The sequence below is a fragment of the Hyaena hyaena genome, unplaced genomic scaffold (genome assembly GCF_003009895.1).
Source record: "Hyaena hyaena isolate Hyena2069 unplaced genomic scaffold, ASM300989v1 scaffold_228, whole genome shotgun sequence".
NCBI lineage: Eukaryota > Metazoa > Chordata > Mammalia > Carnivora > Hyaenidae > Hyaena > Hyaena hyaena.
Window position 1 is genome coordinate 1483807 of NW_024080860.1, and position 17834 is coordinate 1501640.

At 46.1% G+C, this 17834-nt stretch overlaps 1 protein-coding gene across 8 annotated transcripts in view; it reads right to left on the reverse strand.

The window, feature by feature from the left end:
• CUX1 (cut like homeobox 1) overlaps positions 1-17834 on the reverse strand; it is a 364880-nt gene that overhangs the window by 145303 nt on the left and 201743 nt on the right. For all 8 annotated transcript variants that reach the window (XM_039243512.1, XM_039243511.1, XM_039243513.1 and 5 more), the window contains 2 exons: positions 5959-6096; positions 594-717 (listed from right to left, as the gene is read on the reverse strand). In XM_039243512.1, the coding sequence (XP_039099443.1) occupies positions 594-717; positions 5959-6096 (262 nt within the window). The remainder of the gene's footprint in view (positions 1-593; positions 718-5958; positions 6097-17834) is intronic.

Sequence of the window (17834 nt, forward strand, 5' to 3'; positions counted from 1 at the left end):
GTGATGTTAAATATCCAAATTCATTTCAGAAACTGTTAGGAGCTGAGCCTGAGCTCAGGGCTTCTCAGAGAGGGGGAATGGTCATGCCCTGTCATCTCATGTGCTTTGTGCTCAACTCCTGGCCCCCCATGGCCCCAATGGACATACCCTGGCCCCTTAACTACTTGACTCCATCCACCTGTGGGGAAACACCAATGCATGTCACTCAGGGTCATCTGACAGATCACAGAGTAAGGGATGCCTTTATTCTTCAAATAGAATTCTACCGAGAGCCCCACAGAACTGGGCTGGTCTCGCGGGCTCCTCTAAATACTTCTCACAAACTGGGGGCGCCTGCGTGGTTCCGTCATTTGAGCGTCTGACTCTTGATTTTGGCTCAGGTCATGATCTCACGGTTCGTGGGTTTGAGCGCTGCGTCGGGCTCTGCGCTGACAGTGTGGAGTCTGCCTAAGATTCTCTCCCTCTCTCTGTCCCTCCCCTGCTCACTCTTTCTCTCAGAATAAATAAACTTAAAAAAAAAGAAAAGATACTTCTTGCAGTGTGAACTTTGGAGGCAAAACGTCAAGTGCAGGCAGACTCCGATGGACACTTACCTCTCCTTTTCTGCAAAATCATTTTGTAACTTTTGTTCCTTTTCGAGAGCTATAGTCTCCGCTTGATTCTTCAGAGTCTGTTCATATTCTCGGATTTTTTCTTTAAGTGCTTTTATTGTAACCTCTGCAAAAAGGGGAAAAAAAACGATAGTGATACAGGAGCACAATTCCACGAGGCCACATACACGGGCTTTTGTAACCTGTTAGGATCGCTGTGTTTTAAACTTTGGCTCCTCAACTCTGACACAAAATCAATGGTTATGAGTCCCTTCGGAGACCTTTTACTCCCTAAATGTTAAATTGAACTTTAAACATTTAGGCTGAGAAGGATCAATGGATTTTGCTCGGAAGAAGAGCTATGGCTTCTCCAATACAACTTTAAAAAAAAAAAAGGGGGGGGGGAATCAATGGTAACATAGAATATCATCTTATTGATGAGCTTTAAATTAGTCCTCTACCGAGGGAAGATTAATAACATTTTTGTGTGGCTGAAGTACTTTCTCACAAAGAAAACAGTTCATAATTGTGCGTGCATTTGGGAAGAAGTGGTTTTAGCCAAAGTCAGGCAGGTCCATAGACCTGCCTGGCCGTGGGCTCGGTGAGGATGGGACACACCACAGGCTCGGTGGACGCGGCGCAGACCTTCTCCACTGGGAGAGATGCACCTGCAGCCTGGCTGCCCAGGGCACTCCCCATCCCTCCCCGGCCAGGGTCCGACAGACAGGGGCTGTGTGTGCAGGGCAGATGGTACAGGGCCCTGGGCGGGGCCCGCATCTGAGGGAGAGCGAGTGCCAGGCGTGCGGGAGGCAGGGCTGGGTGATGGAGGAGCCCTGTGGCGCCCAGTGCTCAGGACACAGGGGCCCTCTGGGGGCAGGGCCGTCCCTAGAAAGTCCAGACGCCAACCCCATCCCCCACGGAGTGCATGTGTACAGCCCTTGCTTTAATTACCCAAAAGGGAAAGGCCAGAGCAGATGTGATGAACAGGGCAGGTCCTGCCTCAGACCCCAGGCTGGCCCGAGGGCAGGACCGCTGCACCTGCTCCCTCCCCCAGATCCCCCTCTGTGCCGGACAGTCCCCGGCAGGGCCCTGTGGTCCTGGCTCTCAGGATAGCGGAGCTCTTGGGGAACCGCACCTGCCATGCGTGGATCACCTCGTAGAAAGCCAGGCCAAGGAAGGGCCGGGGCACGAAGACGGGAGGAGCTCAGGCAGGCTGCCTCGGGGGGAGGGGGGGCGGGGAGAGTGCTGGGTAGGGCTGTGACGATCAGGGCCTAGGCCACACAGCTGGCTGCCAAGTCTCTGCCCAAGTGCGAGGGGCCCCTGGGCGTTCAGGCTGCAGCCCACATCCACGTTTACTCTCTGTGCTGCACAGCTGTGCCGGCCGAGGCAGGAGCACATGGCTGGGCGGTCAGCACCCGTGGATGCAGTGGGGAAAAGGGAACGGCTGTTTTGTTAAGAGAAGCAATTGGCCCTTTTCATTAAGCAGAACCCATAGGGTTCTCCTTAGAGGAAGAGAGAGAAAATTAAAACCAATGACCCTGTCAGGGTGTCTGAAAGAAGAAATGAGGGGGGGGTTCTGCCTTTGGGGCCGGCTGCCTGGGGCCTGAAAGACCAGCTCTGCAGGGCTAATGGCTAGTGATCCACGTCACGGTTGAGTCACAGCGACAGGACTGAAGTTGGGCGGAGGGAATACCTCCCAAGCGGACACTGCGACACGTCAACTCCACAAACACATGCACATTCTTTTAAGTCGACGATCTCTGTGTCCCTGGGAATGTCTAGCACGCCTGCCTTTCATAACTGGCTGGAAAGATCTGTACAGCCCGCAGGCCTCTGTGCTGGGTCCAAGGCGGTTTCTCGGCGTGACACAGCTGTACTCCTTCCAGAGGACTCTGGGGCGCTAGCTGGGGCTCCCACTCTGACTGAGGAGGTTTCTTGGCCATCCCCACTCACGGCGGGCTGCTTGCTGGCGGACTGACGCTAAGCCAGGGGCCAGCTCGTCCTGGAGCCTCAGGGGGGCCCCTCTGGGTACAGGGTGTCCCCCGGGGTGTGTCCCAGTAGGATCCCGTACATATGACCCCACGAGGAGGAAGCACAGCCGGGCAGAGAGAGGACCCTAACGTTCTGCTGAGTAGCTGGGCCTGGGCATCAATGGACTCCTTTTAAATGGTGGGGAGACTTCCAGAGCTCAGTGGTAGAGAGATTTCTTTCCTGCAACTTTCTTAAGTCTACACCACGGTGGCGATGATAAAAGCAAGTGGTGTACACGTCACCTTTCCAAATTAAAATCACTGAATACTGGGAAGTAAAGAGAGGAAGTTGATATTTTTCTGGAGGTTGGGAAAATTGGTAAAGATATCAATAAATAAAGAAGGACAGGGAGTGGGAATTTCTAGAAAAAACAATGGCGTGCAAAAACAGCCTTTGATACTTGCTGAGTGTCGGGATATGTACTAAATGCCTCCCCAGCACCCCATGTAAGCACACCCCAAATTCTAAGCATTTAGTATACAAAAGGAGGATTTTCAGGAGGTGAGATCACGTGATCAGTTGCTGAAGGTCTCAGAGCTAAACAGTGGCATTGAAGGATCTCAAACTAGGTCTGTCTGCCTTTGGAGACTTTGTTCTTTTTTTTTTTTTTTTTGGTTTATTTGATAATTTATTTATTTAATTTTATTATTTTTTTTTTTTTACAAGTAGTTTATNTGGTTTATTTGATAATTTATTTATTTAATTTTATTATTATTTTTTTTTACAAGTAGTTTATTGTCAAGTTGGTTTCCATATAACACCCAGTGCTCATCCCCACAAGTGCCCTCTTCCATGCCCATCTCCCCCCTCCCCCCATCATTCCTCAGTTTGTTCTCAGCATTTAAGAGTCTCTCATGGTTTGCCTCTCTCCCTCTCCCCCACTATTCCCCCCTTCTTCTCCCCCATGGTCCTCCGTTAAGTTCCTCCTAATCCTCCTATACGTGCAAACATATGGTATTTGTCCTCTGCCTGACTTATTTCACTCAGCATAACACCCTCAAGGTCCATCCATGTTGCTACCCGTGGCCAGATTTCATTCTTTCTCATTGCCATGGAGTATTCCATCATATAGATATACCACATCTTCTTGATCCATTCATCAGCTGATGGACACTTAGGTTCTTTCCATGTTTTGGCTATTGTTGAGAGTGCTGCTATGAACACTGGGGTACATGTGCTCCTATGCATCCTATAGGAGATCAGCACTCCTATATCCCTTGGGTAAATTCCTAGCAGTGCTATTGCTGGGTCATAGGGGAATTTTATTGCGAATTTTTTGAGGAACCTCCACAATGTTTTCCAGAGGGGCTGCACCAGTTTACATTCCCACCAACAGTGTAGGAGGGTGCCCGTTTCTCTACATCCTTGCCAGGATCTAGAGTCTCCTGATTTGTTCATTTTAGCCACTCTGACTGGTGTGAGGTGGTATCTCAGTGCGGTTTTGATTTGTATTTCCCTGATGTTGGAGCCTTTGTTCTTAAGTTATTTCATTCAAAAAAGTCCATCGGGGTGCCTGGGGAGCTCAGTTGTTTAAGCGTCCAACTTCAGCTCAGGTCATGATCTCGCAGTTTGTGAGTTAGAGCCCCTCATCGGGATCTGTGCTGACAGCTCGGAGCCTGAAGCCTGCCTCACGTTCTGTGTCTCCCTCTCTCTCTGCCCCTCTCCCGCTCCCACTCTGTCTCTCTATCTCTCTCAAATCTCTCAGAGATAAACATTAAAAAGAAAAAAGCCTATCAGAGCTGGACACTTAACTGACTGAGCTACCCAGGCGGCCAAGTGTCCAGCTTCAGCTCGGGTCATGATCTCAAAGTTTGTGTGTTCGAGCCCTGCATCAGGCTCTGTGCTGAGAGCTCGGAGCCTGAAGCCTGCTTCGGATTCTGTGTGTGTGTGTGTCTCTCTCTCTCTGCTCCTCCCCTGCTCACACTCTTGTCTCTGTCTCTCTCTCAAAAATAAACAATAAAAAAAAAATTAAGAAAGAAAAAGCCCATCAGAGGAGGCCTCTGGGGAGGAGGACAGCCCACGCTCCGTCACAGTTCCTTGATGGGCAACTGGCCACCGGGGTGGTGACAGAGCCGCGCGGCAGGGAAAGGAGGCTACGCAGAGCCTGGGCCCCCCCGCATGTCCTCCCAGGAAATGAAATCGAACTACAGCAAACACACAGAGAGGGCCTGTCAAAATGAGATGCCAGGGGTCACGGGAGGGAAAAAAGAAGCACCCTCCTTTTGGGTAGTGTGGCACCGACACCCAGATGCACGCATTCACAGCTTCCCTCTCCCCTGAGTCGGGGGGTGGGCAGGCAGCACCTTCTTGCACCCGGATCCCAGCCCCCCGCAGTCCTACAGCTCCCTCTCAAGAGGGACGAAGCTGTCTAGACGTGCCCTACGGGCTCACTGCTCCCTGTGAGCCGGATGGAGGCATGGCCTCCACTGTCCTGTCCGCCCCCAACTCCCCCACCGAGGAAAGGGGGGTCCTCAGGATTGTCCCTCAAAGCCTGTCTCCGGTGGTCTTAGAGCCCAAGGACACTTCAAAGACCCTCAACAAGTAAGCCTGCGCCCAGCCCTCGGGGCATATTAGACAGAAGGCCTGCTAGGAGGAAGCCCTCCCAGTCACCCAGGTGGTCTACCTCCCGCACCCGGCGCCTTTGTCCCCCGGCCCCCCCAGAAAACACAAACGAGCAGGCAGACTTTTCGGTGGAGCGGGCAGAGGGGCCCGCAGCTGCTGCGAGAAGGAGCTGTGATCTGTCGAGAGGAGGCGGCCGGCGGGCTCCGGATTCTGGACGCATCTGGAGTTTAGGTGCAGGGGGAGCTTTGTTCTTCCCCCGCAGGAAAAGCCGGGCAGCCACACCACGGGGCTGTTTTCTCTCATTAACCGCGTAACAAACAGGCGCCGCTGACAAGGGCACGGAGGTGCTTAAGCACACGGCCTTGAAGGACGGGCCTGGAGCCTTCCCGTCCCACCAGCCATGACTACCTGACTTGCCCGACGTGGCCCTCTGATCACAGGCTGGCTCCCTGACAGCTGTCGCCCACGGGGAACACGGCAGCCTTTTGTAAGGTGGAGTCTATCACAGGAAGATCCAGGAAGACCGTTTAAGAATCCTGGCCTGTCTGTCCCTGGGCGATGTGCAGTAACAGCGCGGAGGAAACTTCTACCTCCAAACAGCTAAACGTCGTCGTCCTCTCTCTCCAACAGCTGCGAGGCTCCCCCCCTCCCCGCCCCGCCCCGTGCCATGTAGCCTGGGGCGGGCTGTCCCAACAGTGTGGGATGCAAGGAGCAGCAGGGAAGAAAGAAAAAGAAGACAGGACAGAGCACAGGGCACAGCGTATCTCCCACCCACCTTGGTTTTTCACTTCAGCGAATTCCTTGTTGTATTCTTCCAGAGTTTCCCGAAGTTTCTGGTTCTCCGTTTCAATGTCGTGCAGACGCTGCACTTTGAGCTGGAGCTGCTGCCCGAGGTCCAGAGCCGGTACGGGATCTGTGGGAGAGGACAGCGCGCATCACCCCCACTCTGGACACAGACAAGCCACTTTCACGGTCACACGGAGGCTCAGGGCAGGCCAGCCAGGGTGCCCAGGGAGTCGGCGTCCCCCACTGGCTTCCCTGGGGCTGCCACCCCTTACCAGGGCCCAGGGCACCCCTGCCCCCCACAACCCCCCAGCAGAGCCCAGGGCCCCACAGCAGGCTGGCTGGAGGTACAGACCCAACCCCCAGGGCCAGACCCTAGACGTGGCCTGAAACGGCTGGGATTTGCCCGCTGTTCCCATGTGGTGTGACACTCGAAGGACTGCTCGGTCCTTGATTTGACGGACAGGAAGGGGATGCATGTGGTGATGGCAAGCGGAGCAGCCCCGGGAAAGTCAAGCCTGTACCTAGAGCCGCACCCGCAGGATGGATGGCGTTTGGGAAGGCGCCACAGCCAGCAGGGCAGGGGAGGGGGCACCGCACTCCTGATTATAGTAGGGGCCGGAGGCGACAGCATCGGGGTAGTTACGTGAGGCCCCGTGGCGAATCCGATGTACTGTCCGCCATCAGATTTACTTACAAAAAAATGAATTTTAACCTAAAATTAGAGACTGCAGACACACGGAATTGAAAATACGGACTCTTGGGCTTTGACTTTATCATTAATTCTGCCTGAAACAGAGAGGCCTTAAATGTTCCTCTGGCGTTGTTAGGATCTCTTGTTTTTCCTTCTGCCTGAAAGGCACGTCTGGCCCACCTGCTGGGCACCCGTGGAGCACTCTGCCCCACAGAGAGAAGTCTCTAAGTCGGCCGGGCTTAGGGGAGATTATTGAAGATATTTCTGGTATGGATGCCAGCATCACTTGTGAGGTGGCTGCGGAGATTTAGTCTCTGGTTGAGGAATGCTAAACACCAAGGCTGGTGGATCCACAAGGGTATATATTCAAGAGCTCACTTAATTTTCAAATACCAGAGTCATTAATTTTTCAGACCACCCTCAGTTCCTGGAAGCGAGGACGGATCTCCCGTGCCTCAGTCGGCCAGTCTGCTGGGAGCCAGGAACTCCGCGAGATGCCAACGTCTTGCAGAGTTTACAAAAGGCAGGCTCTGGGATGCGTCCAGCGCAACAGTGGGCCTGCGTGTGGGGCTTAACGCAACACTGCCTGTCACATGATGCCCCTGGCCGCTGGGCATTTATTCCGTGTGTGTATATACAGTTTATGACTACACCACTCTCTCATTTGTGGCTTTTCATTCTTATTTTAATCGGCATTAAAATATTTACATTAACTTAGATTTCAAAAGCTATTTTGGGGAGATGGTTCCTTCGAAGTAGGGGTAGTAATAACATTAGGGACTGGATTCCTTAGAACATTCCAGGTGCAGTTTTTTGCTTGTGTTTGTTCATTTCGGTGTCTTTCTTGAGTTCCCTCCTCTGTGCCCCACACTCCCCCCACCCTCTCCCTTTTTCACCGTCCTCCCTACGGCCTCGCACTGGGCCACTGGCCTGCGGGAAACAAACAGCCTGCCCAGGGCCACCTTCATATACAGCTACAACGTGAACTTGACACCGAGGTCAGAGAGGGATTGAGGAGAGGGAGAACTGCTGCACTCAGATAAAATTCTATTAACGCTCGCGCATGTAGGCTTCGTGGCACAACTGCCAGTACAAATTATATTTCTGAAGAGCCAAGCTAGTATACTGCCCTCGCCTTCCCTAAAATTTCTCTCGACAACGTTTCTAGCCCATTCCTTTTAAAAGGCCAGGACTCACTGTGTCTGCTTCGAATAGGAAATAGCTTCCCTCCTTCGACTGAGCAAGGGACTCAGTGACATATAAAAATAACACGCACATTATCAAGTGAATGGTAACTAGACCTTTAGACGGATTTTCAAAGCCTTCTATTGTAAATGAAAATTCTAGCAATCTCATAATTATTCATTAGGCATGTATATTTCATTTAACATTATTAAAGGTTAATGCCTAAGTAGCAAAACTGGTCACAGAATAAAGAATGAACTGAACGTTCCAACATCCCTAAGCATTAAGCCTCAAACTTTACTACAGTGCAGTTGGGTGCCTACATGCCTACAGCATTTGAATATTGTTTTGGATTATGTAAAAGGCATTGCTAAAGTACCTCCTAGGCTTAATTTTTATTACTTGTATTAAAGGAACAGCTAATTACCACATGACAATATAATGACTCTAGCATGTTTGGGCTCGAGACCAAAACAATGAATCCCGGCTCGCCAAACCCCAACCTGCATGTTAATCTAGGGGAAATCACAGCTTTTTGTCTTGTTAATGACTCCCGATGCCATTAAGCCCCACACAAGTATCGTTGGGTCTCTTTCTTTGGGTCTCTTTCTGAACGGAAGCCTCCAACCTCAGCAACTCAATTAGGGAAGTGTCTGGGGGAGGCCAAGCAAGGGACAGGATCGCACAAAGTCCTGTGACCCCGCTGCCGCGCCTTGTCCAACTCAACACACTTTAATGTCCCAGTTCCATCCGCCCAACGTGACAAACGTGCAAGGTGTTGTACGGCCATCCAAGAGTTAGTTCCTCAAGCTCTCCTGGAGGCATCGTGTGGCTGATTACACAACCCCGGCCTCAGAACGCAATTACAACAAACAACAACAATACCATCACCTGTACTTATGCAGCATCTTCTTCTTCTCCTAAGTACATGAAACATGGCCTCATTAATTCCGGCCATCACAGAGGGGAGAGGGGGCACTGGCCTCCCACTCGGGGACAGCAGGAAGGAGAGACGTCGGCGAGGCAAACAGGCACGCACCATTCTAAGATTTCTGCTTCCTGAAGAACCAGTCACCTAAATTATATGGTCTTTTCAAGTACTAATTTAACAAGTATTTCCTATGCATCGCTCTGCTCCCAGCCTGGCCTGGCTGACGCACTGGGCTGGACATTCAGCTGAATCAGCCGGGACCAAGCCTCACGGTAGAGAGGAACCAAGTTCACGAATGACGAAGGGAAAGCAAGGAGGGGCCACACTGAAGATCAGATGAGGGGAAGGCCACTCCCAGATGGAGAAACTGGCAAAGGTAAACTTTCTTTAAATTTTTTTAAAGATGAGACAGAATTTAGACCCATGGAGGCTGTGGTGCACTCAGTCCTTGTGGAAGACGCAGCAAGGGGGAGATCAAGGAGCAGGGAAGTGCCAGCACGTCCCAAGGAATGAGCACTTTAGTCTGACGCCGGTGCCCATGTATGTTCTGTGACGTCAGGAATGTTCTAGGTGCTGGCGGTGGGGGGAGAACACGGTCGCAAAAAGACAAAATCCTTGCTGTCAAGGCTTGACATTCTACTGCAGTGAAGGAAACCAACAAAAAAGCAAAACTAAAACAGAATACTTTCAAGTACTGCCAGGCAGGAGTAAGAGAGGAAATGGGATATGGGAACAGGCAATGGGTCCTGGGGACAGTTGGACAGGGAGGGCCTCCTGGAAGAGGTGACGCCGAGATTAAGATCTGCGTGGCAAAGGGGACAGACTTTGAAGCCTCTTGGCAGAAGGAAGGGCAGTGCAAAGGCCCAGGGGTGGGTGTGAACGTGGCACATTCAATGCACAGAGGCAAGCCGGTAAGGCTGCAATGAAGGGGAGAGAGAATAACCAGGGCCATGTCGTCAGTGAGGCCTGTGCTCAAGGATCTAAAGAAGAATGTGAACGAAGTTAAGGAGAGAAACAGAAGACATGAAGAAGAATCAAACTGAATTCTGGAGTGGAAAACACCACATTGGAAGCGCCCTCCTGGTGCGGTAGGTAGCACGTTGGTCTCTTAAAAATACACTGTCTAAACCAAGTCTGTATTCAACTCTGCTCCCGATGGGAAAACCCACCAGAGAAGAGGCTTCTTGTGAGGTGAGCCGCGGAGGCATGAGAAGAAAACTGCAGGACGCTGGACCAAAACCAGTTTTGTCGGTTCAGTGGCAAAGTATTTAACAGTTTTACGCTTAAAGGCGAGTTATATACTTTTCTTCTGCAAAGCGGAGTGTTCCAAATTAGCTGCCCTGCTCACTGATGGCAGATGGCTATCGGTAATTGCTGCCTGAGAGACATTTCTGAAAAAGCAAACGCATAAACTATGTCTTTGAAGTAGATGTGATGATTTAATACTTAGTGGGGAAAAAAAAGCCACTTCTTGAAAGACATTCCTGCTATAGCAACAGCATTTTAAAAGCAGATATTTGGAAACATGCCCACGTTGTCGCAACTTACTCAGGGGTGCCTGGGTGGCTCAGCTGGTTAAGCACCCGACTTTAGCTCAGGTCATAATCTCACCACTCGTGGGTTTGAGCGCACATTGCACTCTGTGTTGACAGCTCAGAGCCTGGATTCTGCTTTGGATTCTGTGTCTCCCCCTCTCTCTGCCCCTACCCTGCTCATACTCTGTCTCTCTCTCTCAAAAATAAATAAACATTATAAAAAATAAACTTTTGGGCAGAGACAACATCCTTCACAAAAATGCCTCAACCACTAAAATTTACTGCAAAAATGCAAAGAGGCAGGATAATATGGGGGGGAGGGGTAGATAGCTAATAGGAGCAGAACTAGAAATGACAAGAGATAATGGGATTTTCTGACAAAGACTAAAACAGCTATTATAAGTTTACTTGAGGATTTAAAGAAAAATAGGAACACAGTAAGGACAGGAATGAAAGATACAAAGAAGAATCAAATGGAATTCTAGAGCTCAAAATACAATGTCAGAAATGAAAAATAAAATTCCCTAGACTGGCTAACACCAGATTAGACACTGCAAAAGAAAAAAGCTTAGTAAACTCAAAGACTAGATCACAGAAACTGTCTGAACAGAAACATGAAGAAAAAAACTGAAAAAAAAAGTTACTAAAACCTCTACAACCTGCGGAATGGTATCAAGCAATCTAACATAACTGTCCTGGAGAGGAGCAAGGGGTGTATTTGAAGAAACAGTGGTGAAATTTTCCAAATTTGGTAAAGGCTATAAACCTAAAACTCCAAGAAATGCAACAAACTACAAACATGATAAACACAGAACACTAATAAGCATGATCAAACTGCTGGAAAAAAGAATCAAAAGGCAATCTTAAAAGCCAAAGAAAAGTCTCATTCCATACAGGGGAGGAAAGATAAGACCAACTGGAGATCTCTTGTCAGAAATAAAGTGAGTCCGTCCTGAGGAAAAAGACAAAAACAAAAAACAAAAAACAAAGCCCAAATTGTCAACATACAGTTTTATACCCAACAAAACTATCTTTCAGAAATGTATGGTAGAGGTTTCTCACTGCCCATTTTTAGATGAACAAAGCTGGCAGAATTCACTGTCAGTGTGCCTATACTATAAGAAAAATTTAAGAAAATGGTGCCAGATGGAAACCTGGATGTGCACAAAGGAATAAACAACACTAGAAACAATAAATGTACAGGTGAAAATAAAATACTATTTTTCTCATTTTAAATTTCCTTAAAAGACTATTTAAAAGCAAAAATAGTAGTACTCACTTCGGGAGCACATGGAATGATACAGGAAAGATAGCATGGCCCCATGCAAGGATGACACACAAATTCATGAATGTTCCATATTTTGTTAACGTGGAAAAAAAAAAGCAAAAATAGTAAAACCATATTATAGGGTTATAACAGATATAGAAGTAAAATGAATAGTGATACACAAAGGACTAGAGAGAGAAAATAAGTGTACTAGAGGATTCTTACATTGTGTGTAAAAGTAGTATAATATTATTTGAAGGTATAGTGTAATAAACTAAAGATGCTGACTGTAAACCCTAAGTAATCACTAAGAAAATAAGACAGAGTTATAGCTAAGGAGACAATGGGGGATATAAAATAAGATTATAAAAATATTCAATCAAATGAAAGTAGGAAAATATAACAAACACAGGAAACACAAGTAGAAAACAAACAGTGAGATGGAAGATTTAAACTCAACTTTACCATAATTGAATCAAATGTAAAAGATCTAACAGATTATTGGACTAGATAATAAAGGAAGGCATAATTGTTTACCAGAAATGCAACTTAAACATAATAACAAAAATAGGTTAATAGGAAAAGGACAGGAAAAGATATAATGTGAAAACGCTAATCAAAAGAAAACTAGAGTACCTACATTAAAATAAAAGGAAACTTTAGGACATGAAATATTACTAGGGATAAAGAAAATCACTGTACAAACTTAAAAGAGAACCAAATCATTGACAAGCTATGACAATCCTAAAGACATATAGACCCCAAAAAAACAAAGCTTCAAAAACATGAATCAAAAACTGAAAGAACTGAAAGGAGAAAAAAAAATCCATAATAATGAAGGTTTCCAAACTCTGTTCTAACAGGACAACTAGATTTAAAATCAGTATGGATATGAAAGGCTTGAACAACACTATCAACAAACCTGACCTGATTGCCATGTATAGAACACTTTCAAAAACTACAGAATGTGCATTCTTTTCAAGTGCACACACTCACTGGGAGAGAACATACACTAGATCATAAAGTAAAGTCTTGATAAATTCAACAGAACAGAAATCATGCAATGCATGTCTTATAACCATGGAATAAATGGAATAAATCAATGACCTAACCTCCCATCCCCACTTTAAGAAACCTGATAAAGAGTGAATAAAACACAAAGTTAGTACAAATTAGTAAATAATAAGAGCAGAGAGTAGTAAAACTTAAACAGGGGTGGGGGTGGGGAGGAAAAATTGTAAGGCAAGCAGAAGCTGGTTCTTAAGAAAATAATCATTACAACTGATAAGCCTCTAGCCAGAATGATCAAAGGATAAAAAGAGAGAATCCACAAATTCTCTAAGATCAGGAAAGAAAAAGGGGGCATCACTACACATCCTACAGATATCTGAAATATAACAAAATATTATGAATATCAATAAACATCAAAATATTACACCAATAAACTGGATAATTTACATGAAATGGATCATTCCTTGAAAAATTACCAAAACTGGGGCGCCTGGGTGGCTTAGTCGGTTAAGCGTCCGACTTTCACTTAGGTCATGATCTCGCGGTTCGTGGGTTCGAGCCCCGCGTCGGGCTCTGTGCTGACTGCCAGCTCAGAGCCTGGAGCCTGTTTCAGTCTGTGACTCCCTCTCTCTCTGACCCTCCCCTGCTCATGCTGTCTCTCTCTCTCTCCTAGAAATAAAATAAAAAACATTAAAAAAAAATTAAAAAAAAATTACCAAAACTGACCCGAGGAAATAAAAAGTCTTAATAGCCACATAGATGTTAAAGAAGTTAAATCTGTAATGAAAAACCTTGCACCAAAGAAACCCGAGGCCCAGACAGATTCACTGGTGAACTAGAGAAGTTTTAGGGAAGAATAACAGATATCTTCCATAAACTCTTTCAGCAAATAGAGGAAGAGGCAGCACTTCTCAATTCATCTTATAAGACCAACGTTATCTTGATATTAAAACTCAGTAAAGAGTTTAAAAGGGAAAACAAAACCAAAAACAGCCAAACAAGCAAAAAACTAGAGTCCTATATCCCTTATGAACTTAAATGTGAAAGTCCTTAATAAAATATTAGCAAATTGAATCCAGCACATTCTAAAAAGCATAATACATCATAACCAAGTTAAGATTTATCCTAGGAATATTAGGCTGGATAAAATTAGACAATCAATCAAATGATTTCACCATATTAAGAGAACAAAAGGAGAAAAATCGTATGATCATCTCTATAGAAGGAGGAAAACATTTGGCAAAATTCAATATTCACTCAAGACAAAAACTCTCAGCAAACTAGGAATAGGAAGTGCATTTTCTTAACCTTATAAAGAGAGTCTACAAAATAACCCCACAGTTAATATCAACCAATATGGATACAGAAAACTTCCGTTAGCACTGTCCACCAATTTGACCTGACTGATATTTATGGAACATGTCATCCAACAACTACAAAGCACACAATCTCTTCAAGAGCACGAGGAACAGTCAAGATGGAAAATCTTAAGGGATCTGCAAAAAGACTTCGAGAGTGAGTTTGAAAAGGCCACACAGTATTATTATATAAAAATTTACTGCATTTCTTTTTTTTAAATTTACTTATCTTTGAGATAGAGAGCATGAGGAGGGGGAAGGGCATAGAGAGAGAGGAGAGAGACAGAATCCCAAGCAGGCTCCATGCTGTCAGTGTGGAACTCAACGTGGGTCTCGATCCCATGAACTGGGAGATCATGACCTGAGCTGAAATCAAGAGTTGGACGCTCAACCGACTGAGCCTCCCAACCACCCCTAAAAATTAACTGCATTGCTATATAAAAGTGCCAACTGGAAAAGAAGATTATGAGGCAAATCCTATTTACTATATCATCCAAAAACATCACCAACTTGGGGATATGCTGGACCCAAGATATGTGCTAGGCCTGTATGCTGAAAGCTATCAAGTATTGCTGAGGGAAATTACAGAAGACCCAAGTAAATAAACCATGCTTGAACAGAAAGATTTGATAGTGTTATCAATTTTCCCCAGATTATCTACAGATATAGCAGAGCCCTGACAAAAATCCTTGGAAATACATTTGTAAAAATTGACAAGCTAAATCTATAGTTTATATTGAAATTCACCTAGCCAAAACAATTTTTGAAAAAGAAGACCAAAGATAAAGGACTTATATTACCTGATTTTAAGACTGATAAGCTATAGTAACCAAGACAGTATGACATTAACATAAGAATACACAGATCAATGAAATTAGAGACTCCAGAAAAATATCTCACACACATAACATCCATTAATTTTCAGTGAAACTTGGCCCCAACCTCACACCATACATGAAAGTTAACTCAAAATGTTTATAGGCCTAGAGGTAAAAGATAAAATCCTACAACTTCATTCAAAAAACACAAGAGAAAAAAATTGTAACTAAGGCAGTAATTCCTTAGAACATAAGAAGGAATAGCCAAAAAAATAATTATAATAACTTGGACTTTATTAAAGACTTATCCTCACATGGGGAGAAAACATTTGCAATGCATATATTTGACAAAGGATTTGTATCTAGAATATGTAAAATATTTACAACTCAGTATGACAATCCCTTTTATTTTACTGGGCAAAAGATTTTAAGCTCTAGTGAAGATCTAAGAAAGATCAAAAGGCACATGAAAAAATAGTCCACATCATCAGTCATCAGGAAAATGCAAATTAAAAAAAAAATAAAAAAAAAAAAAAGGAAAATGCAAATTAAAATCACAACAAAATATGCGATGCTGAAAGAGGCTGACAAGAGACTGATAAGAACAACTGATGGAGAGGACATGGGGCCAGTGGAACACCTACTGGTTTCTAGCTGGGTATAAAAAAGAACAGCACTACTTTGAAAAAACAGTTTGGCAGTTTCTTATCAAGCTAACCACGACCTACCATAGGTCAAAGCAATTCTAGCCCTAAATTCTAGCCTGTTTAAAATGTATGTCCAGGGGCACCTGGGAGGCTCAGTCGGTCAAGCATCTGACTCTTGATTCCGGCTCAGGTCACCATCTTGTGGTTTGAGGGTTCAAGCCCCGTGCTGGGCTCTGACATTGCGAAGCCTGCTTGGGATTCTCTCTGTGCTCCCCCCCTTTGTTCCTCCCCCACCTGTGCGTGCTCTCTCTCAAAATGAATAAAATAAATTAATTAAAAAAATAAAATACAGGTCCACATAACAGCTGCTCATGAATGAGTACAGTGCGTCAAACACAACAGCTTCACGCTGGAAACAACGCCAATGTCCGTCAGCGGACAGATGGATAAGCCATGTCGCTGTATCCCATAGAGAGGAACACTGTTTTGCAACGAAAAGGAAAGGACTATGATACAGACGAATGGCACGGATGAATCCCCAGCACACCATGCTGAGGGGAGGAAGCCAGACACATTAGGGAACGTACCCACAAGCCTCCATTTATGCGAAATGCCAGAAATGGCGAATCTCATCAAAAGCAACTGAAAGCAGGTCAGTGGTTGTGGGGGTCTGGGGTCATCAGGGCACTTTGGCAGTGATGGACATGTTCCACATCCGGGCTATGAGGGTGACCACACTATCAAATTGTATACCTAAAATGGGTGCATTTTATCGTATGCAACTTATGCCTCAATCAAGTTGACTTCAAAGTATGATTTTTTTTGTGAGAGCAAAGTTTTTGTACTGCTGATAAAATACAAATATGAAGTTGTTTTTATTTTTCACCACATCCTTATAATTACTAGCATATGGTTTATAATGTATTTAATACGGTTCTGTAATTACACATGTGTATCATTTAAGTAAGAGGGTATAATGTGGGTATGATTTTGGTAAGATGTAAGGTACATGAACAAAAGAAATTTGGAGACCACTGACTTAGACCTGTCTGGCTGCTGGATACACTCAGGAGGCAGGGTCAGAAGGACTTATGAGGGAAAGAAAGGATCGTAGGCTGATTCCCAGAGTGATGTTCTTTCCCTTCCCTGAGGGTTGGTTGGGAGTGGGGGTGGGGGGTGGAAATCAACTGTTCTACTCTTCTCTTGTGATCATGTGGAATTTGGGAGCATAACACACACTGGAAGTTGCTCAGGGAGGTGTACCTGGCTGGCTCAGTCAGGTTGAGAGTTGGACTCTTGATTTCAGCTCAGGTCATGATCTCATGGTTCATGAGATCAAGCCCCGCACTGAGCTCTGGGCTGAGTGCAGAGCTTGCTTTGGATTTTCTCCCTCTCTATCTGCCCCTGCCCTGCTCATGATCTCTTTCTTGCTCTCTTAAAATAAAAAAATAAAATAAAATAAAAAGTTACTTAGGGAGAGAATATAAATGATGAAAAGAAAAAGGCTAAGCAGAGCCTGGAATCTGCCCCCATTTGGAGTCTGGCAAGGAAGAGAGGTAGCCGCGATGTTGAGGGGATGTCACAGCTGGTAGTGGGGGCCGGGAGGTGAACAGCAGGCATAACCGACTCTCAGAGTCTTGCTGTCGTGGGGAGTAGAGAGGTGGCCAGTGGCTGAAGATGTCCCCCTCCTCTGACGGGGATTTTCTCAGTGCAGTAGGAGGTGTGTGAAGATCAGGGTAGAAAGATGGTATGAATAGTACATGTACAGGGAAGACGGAGATAAAGTTGGGGCCAGTCTACACTCTTTAGACTTTCTGTAAACTGACTTCCCCGGTCTTGCTTTCATTTTGGATTCTCCAAATCACTATAAAGGATGCGATGGCGCACTCTGATAAAACGCGGCAATCGTGGTGCATGCAACTTCTAGAAGGAGGATGATGCCGCCGGACTTCCTGGAGAGAGGCAGAGGCTGGGAAGTGGGGCTTCCGATTCGCTGCGGCCGAGGTGTGCCAGGGAGGGTGTGGACAGGCTAGTGGTGAGCGGCCTCTCCAAATACACACCGTAAGGACTGGAAAGAATGATCTCGCTGAATTCAAGCGCATGTCTGCGCAGAGAGCTCTGTGGGCAAAGGGGCCGCTGCCGCCATCGGAGGGTGAATGTGCCCCTTGTGAGTGCTATCCCTGCGATGACATCACAGCGTGGCAGACACTACTTTTCGCCGGGGCACTCTAGGCTAATGTAATCATACGATTACATAATTAACCCAGCTGTCTCATTAAGAAAATCAACTGGAATTCAGGGCATAATTAGTCATACAGCAATTAGCATGCTGATGAGCAACTGATGAAAAGCTGTCTAGATATCAAGTGTGCCAGGACCACCCCGGTTATGGCTATGGGGGGACGAGGCGACACACTTCCCC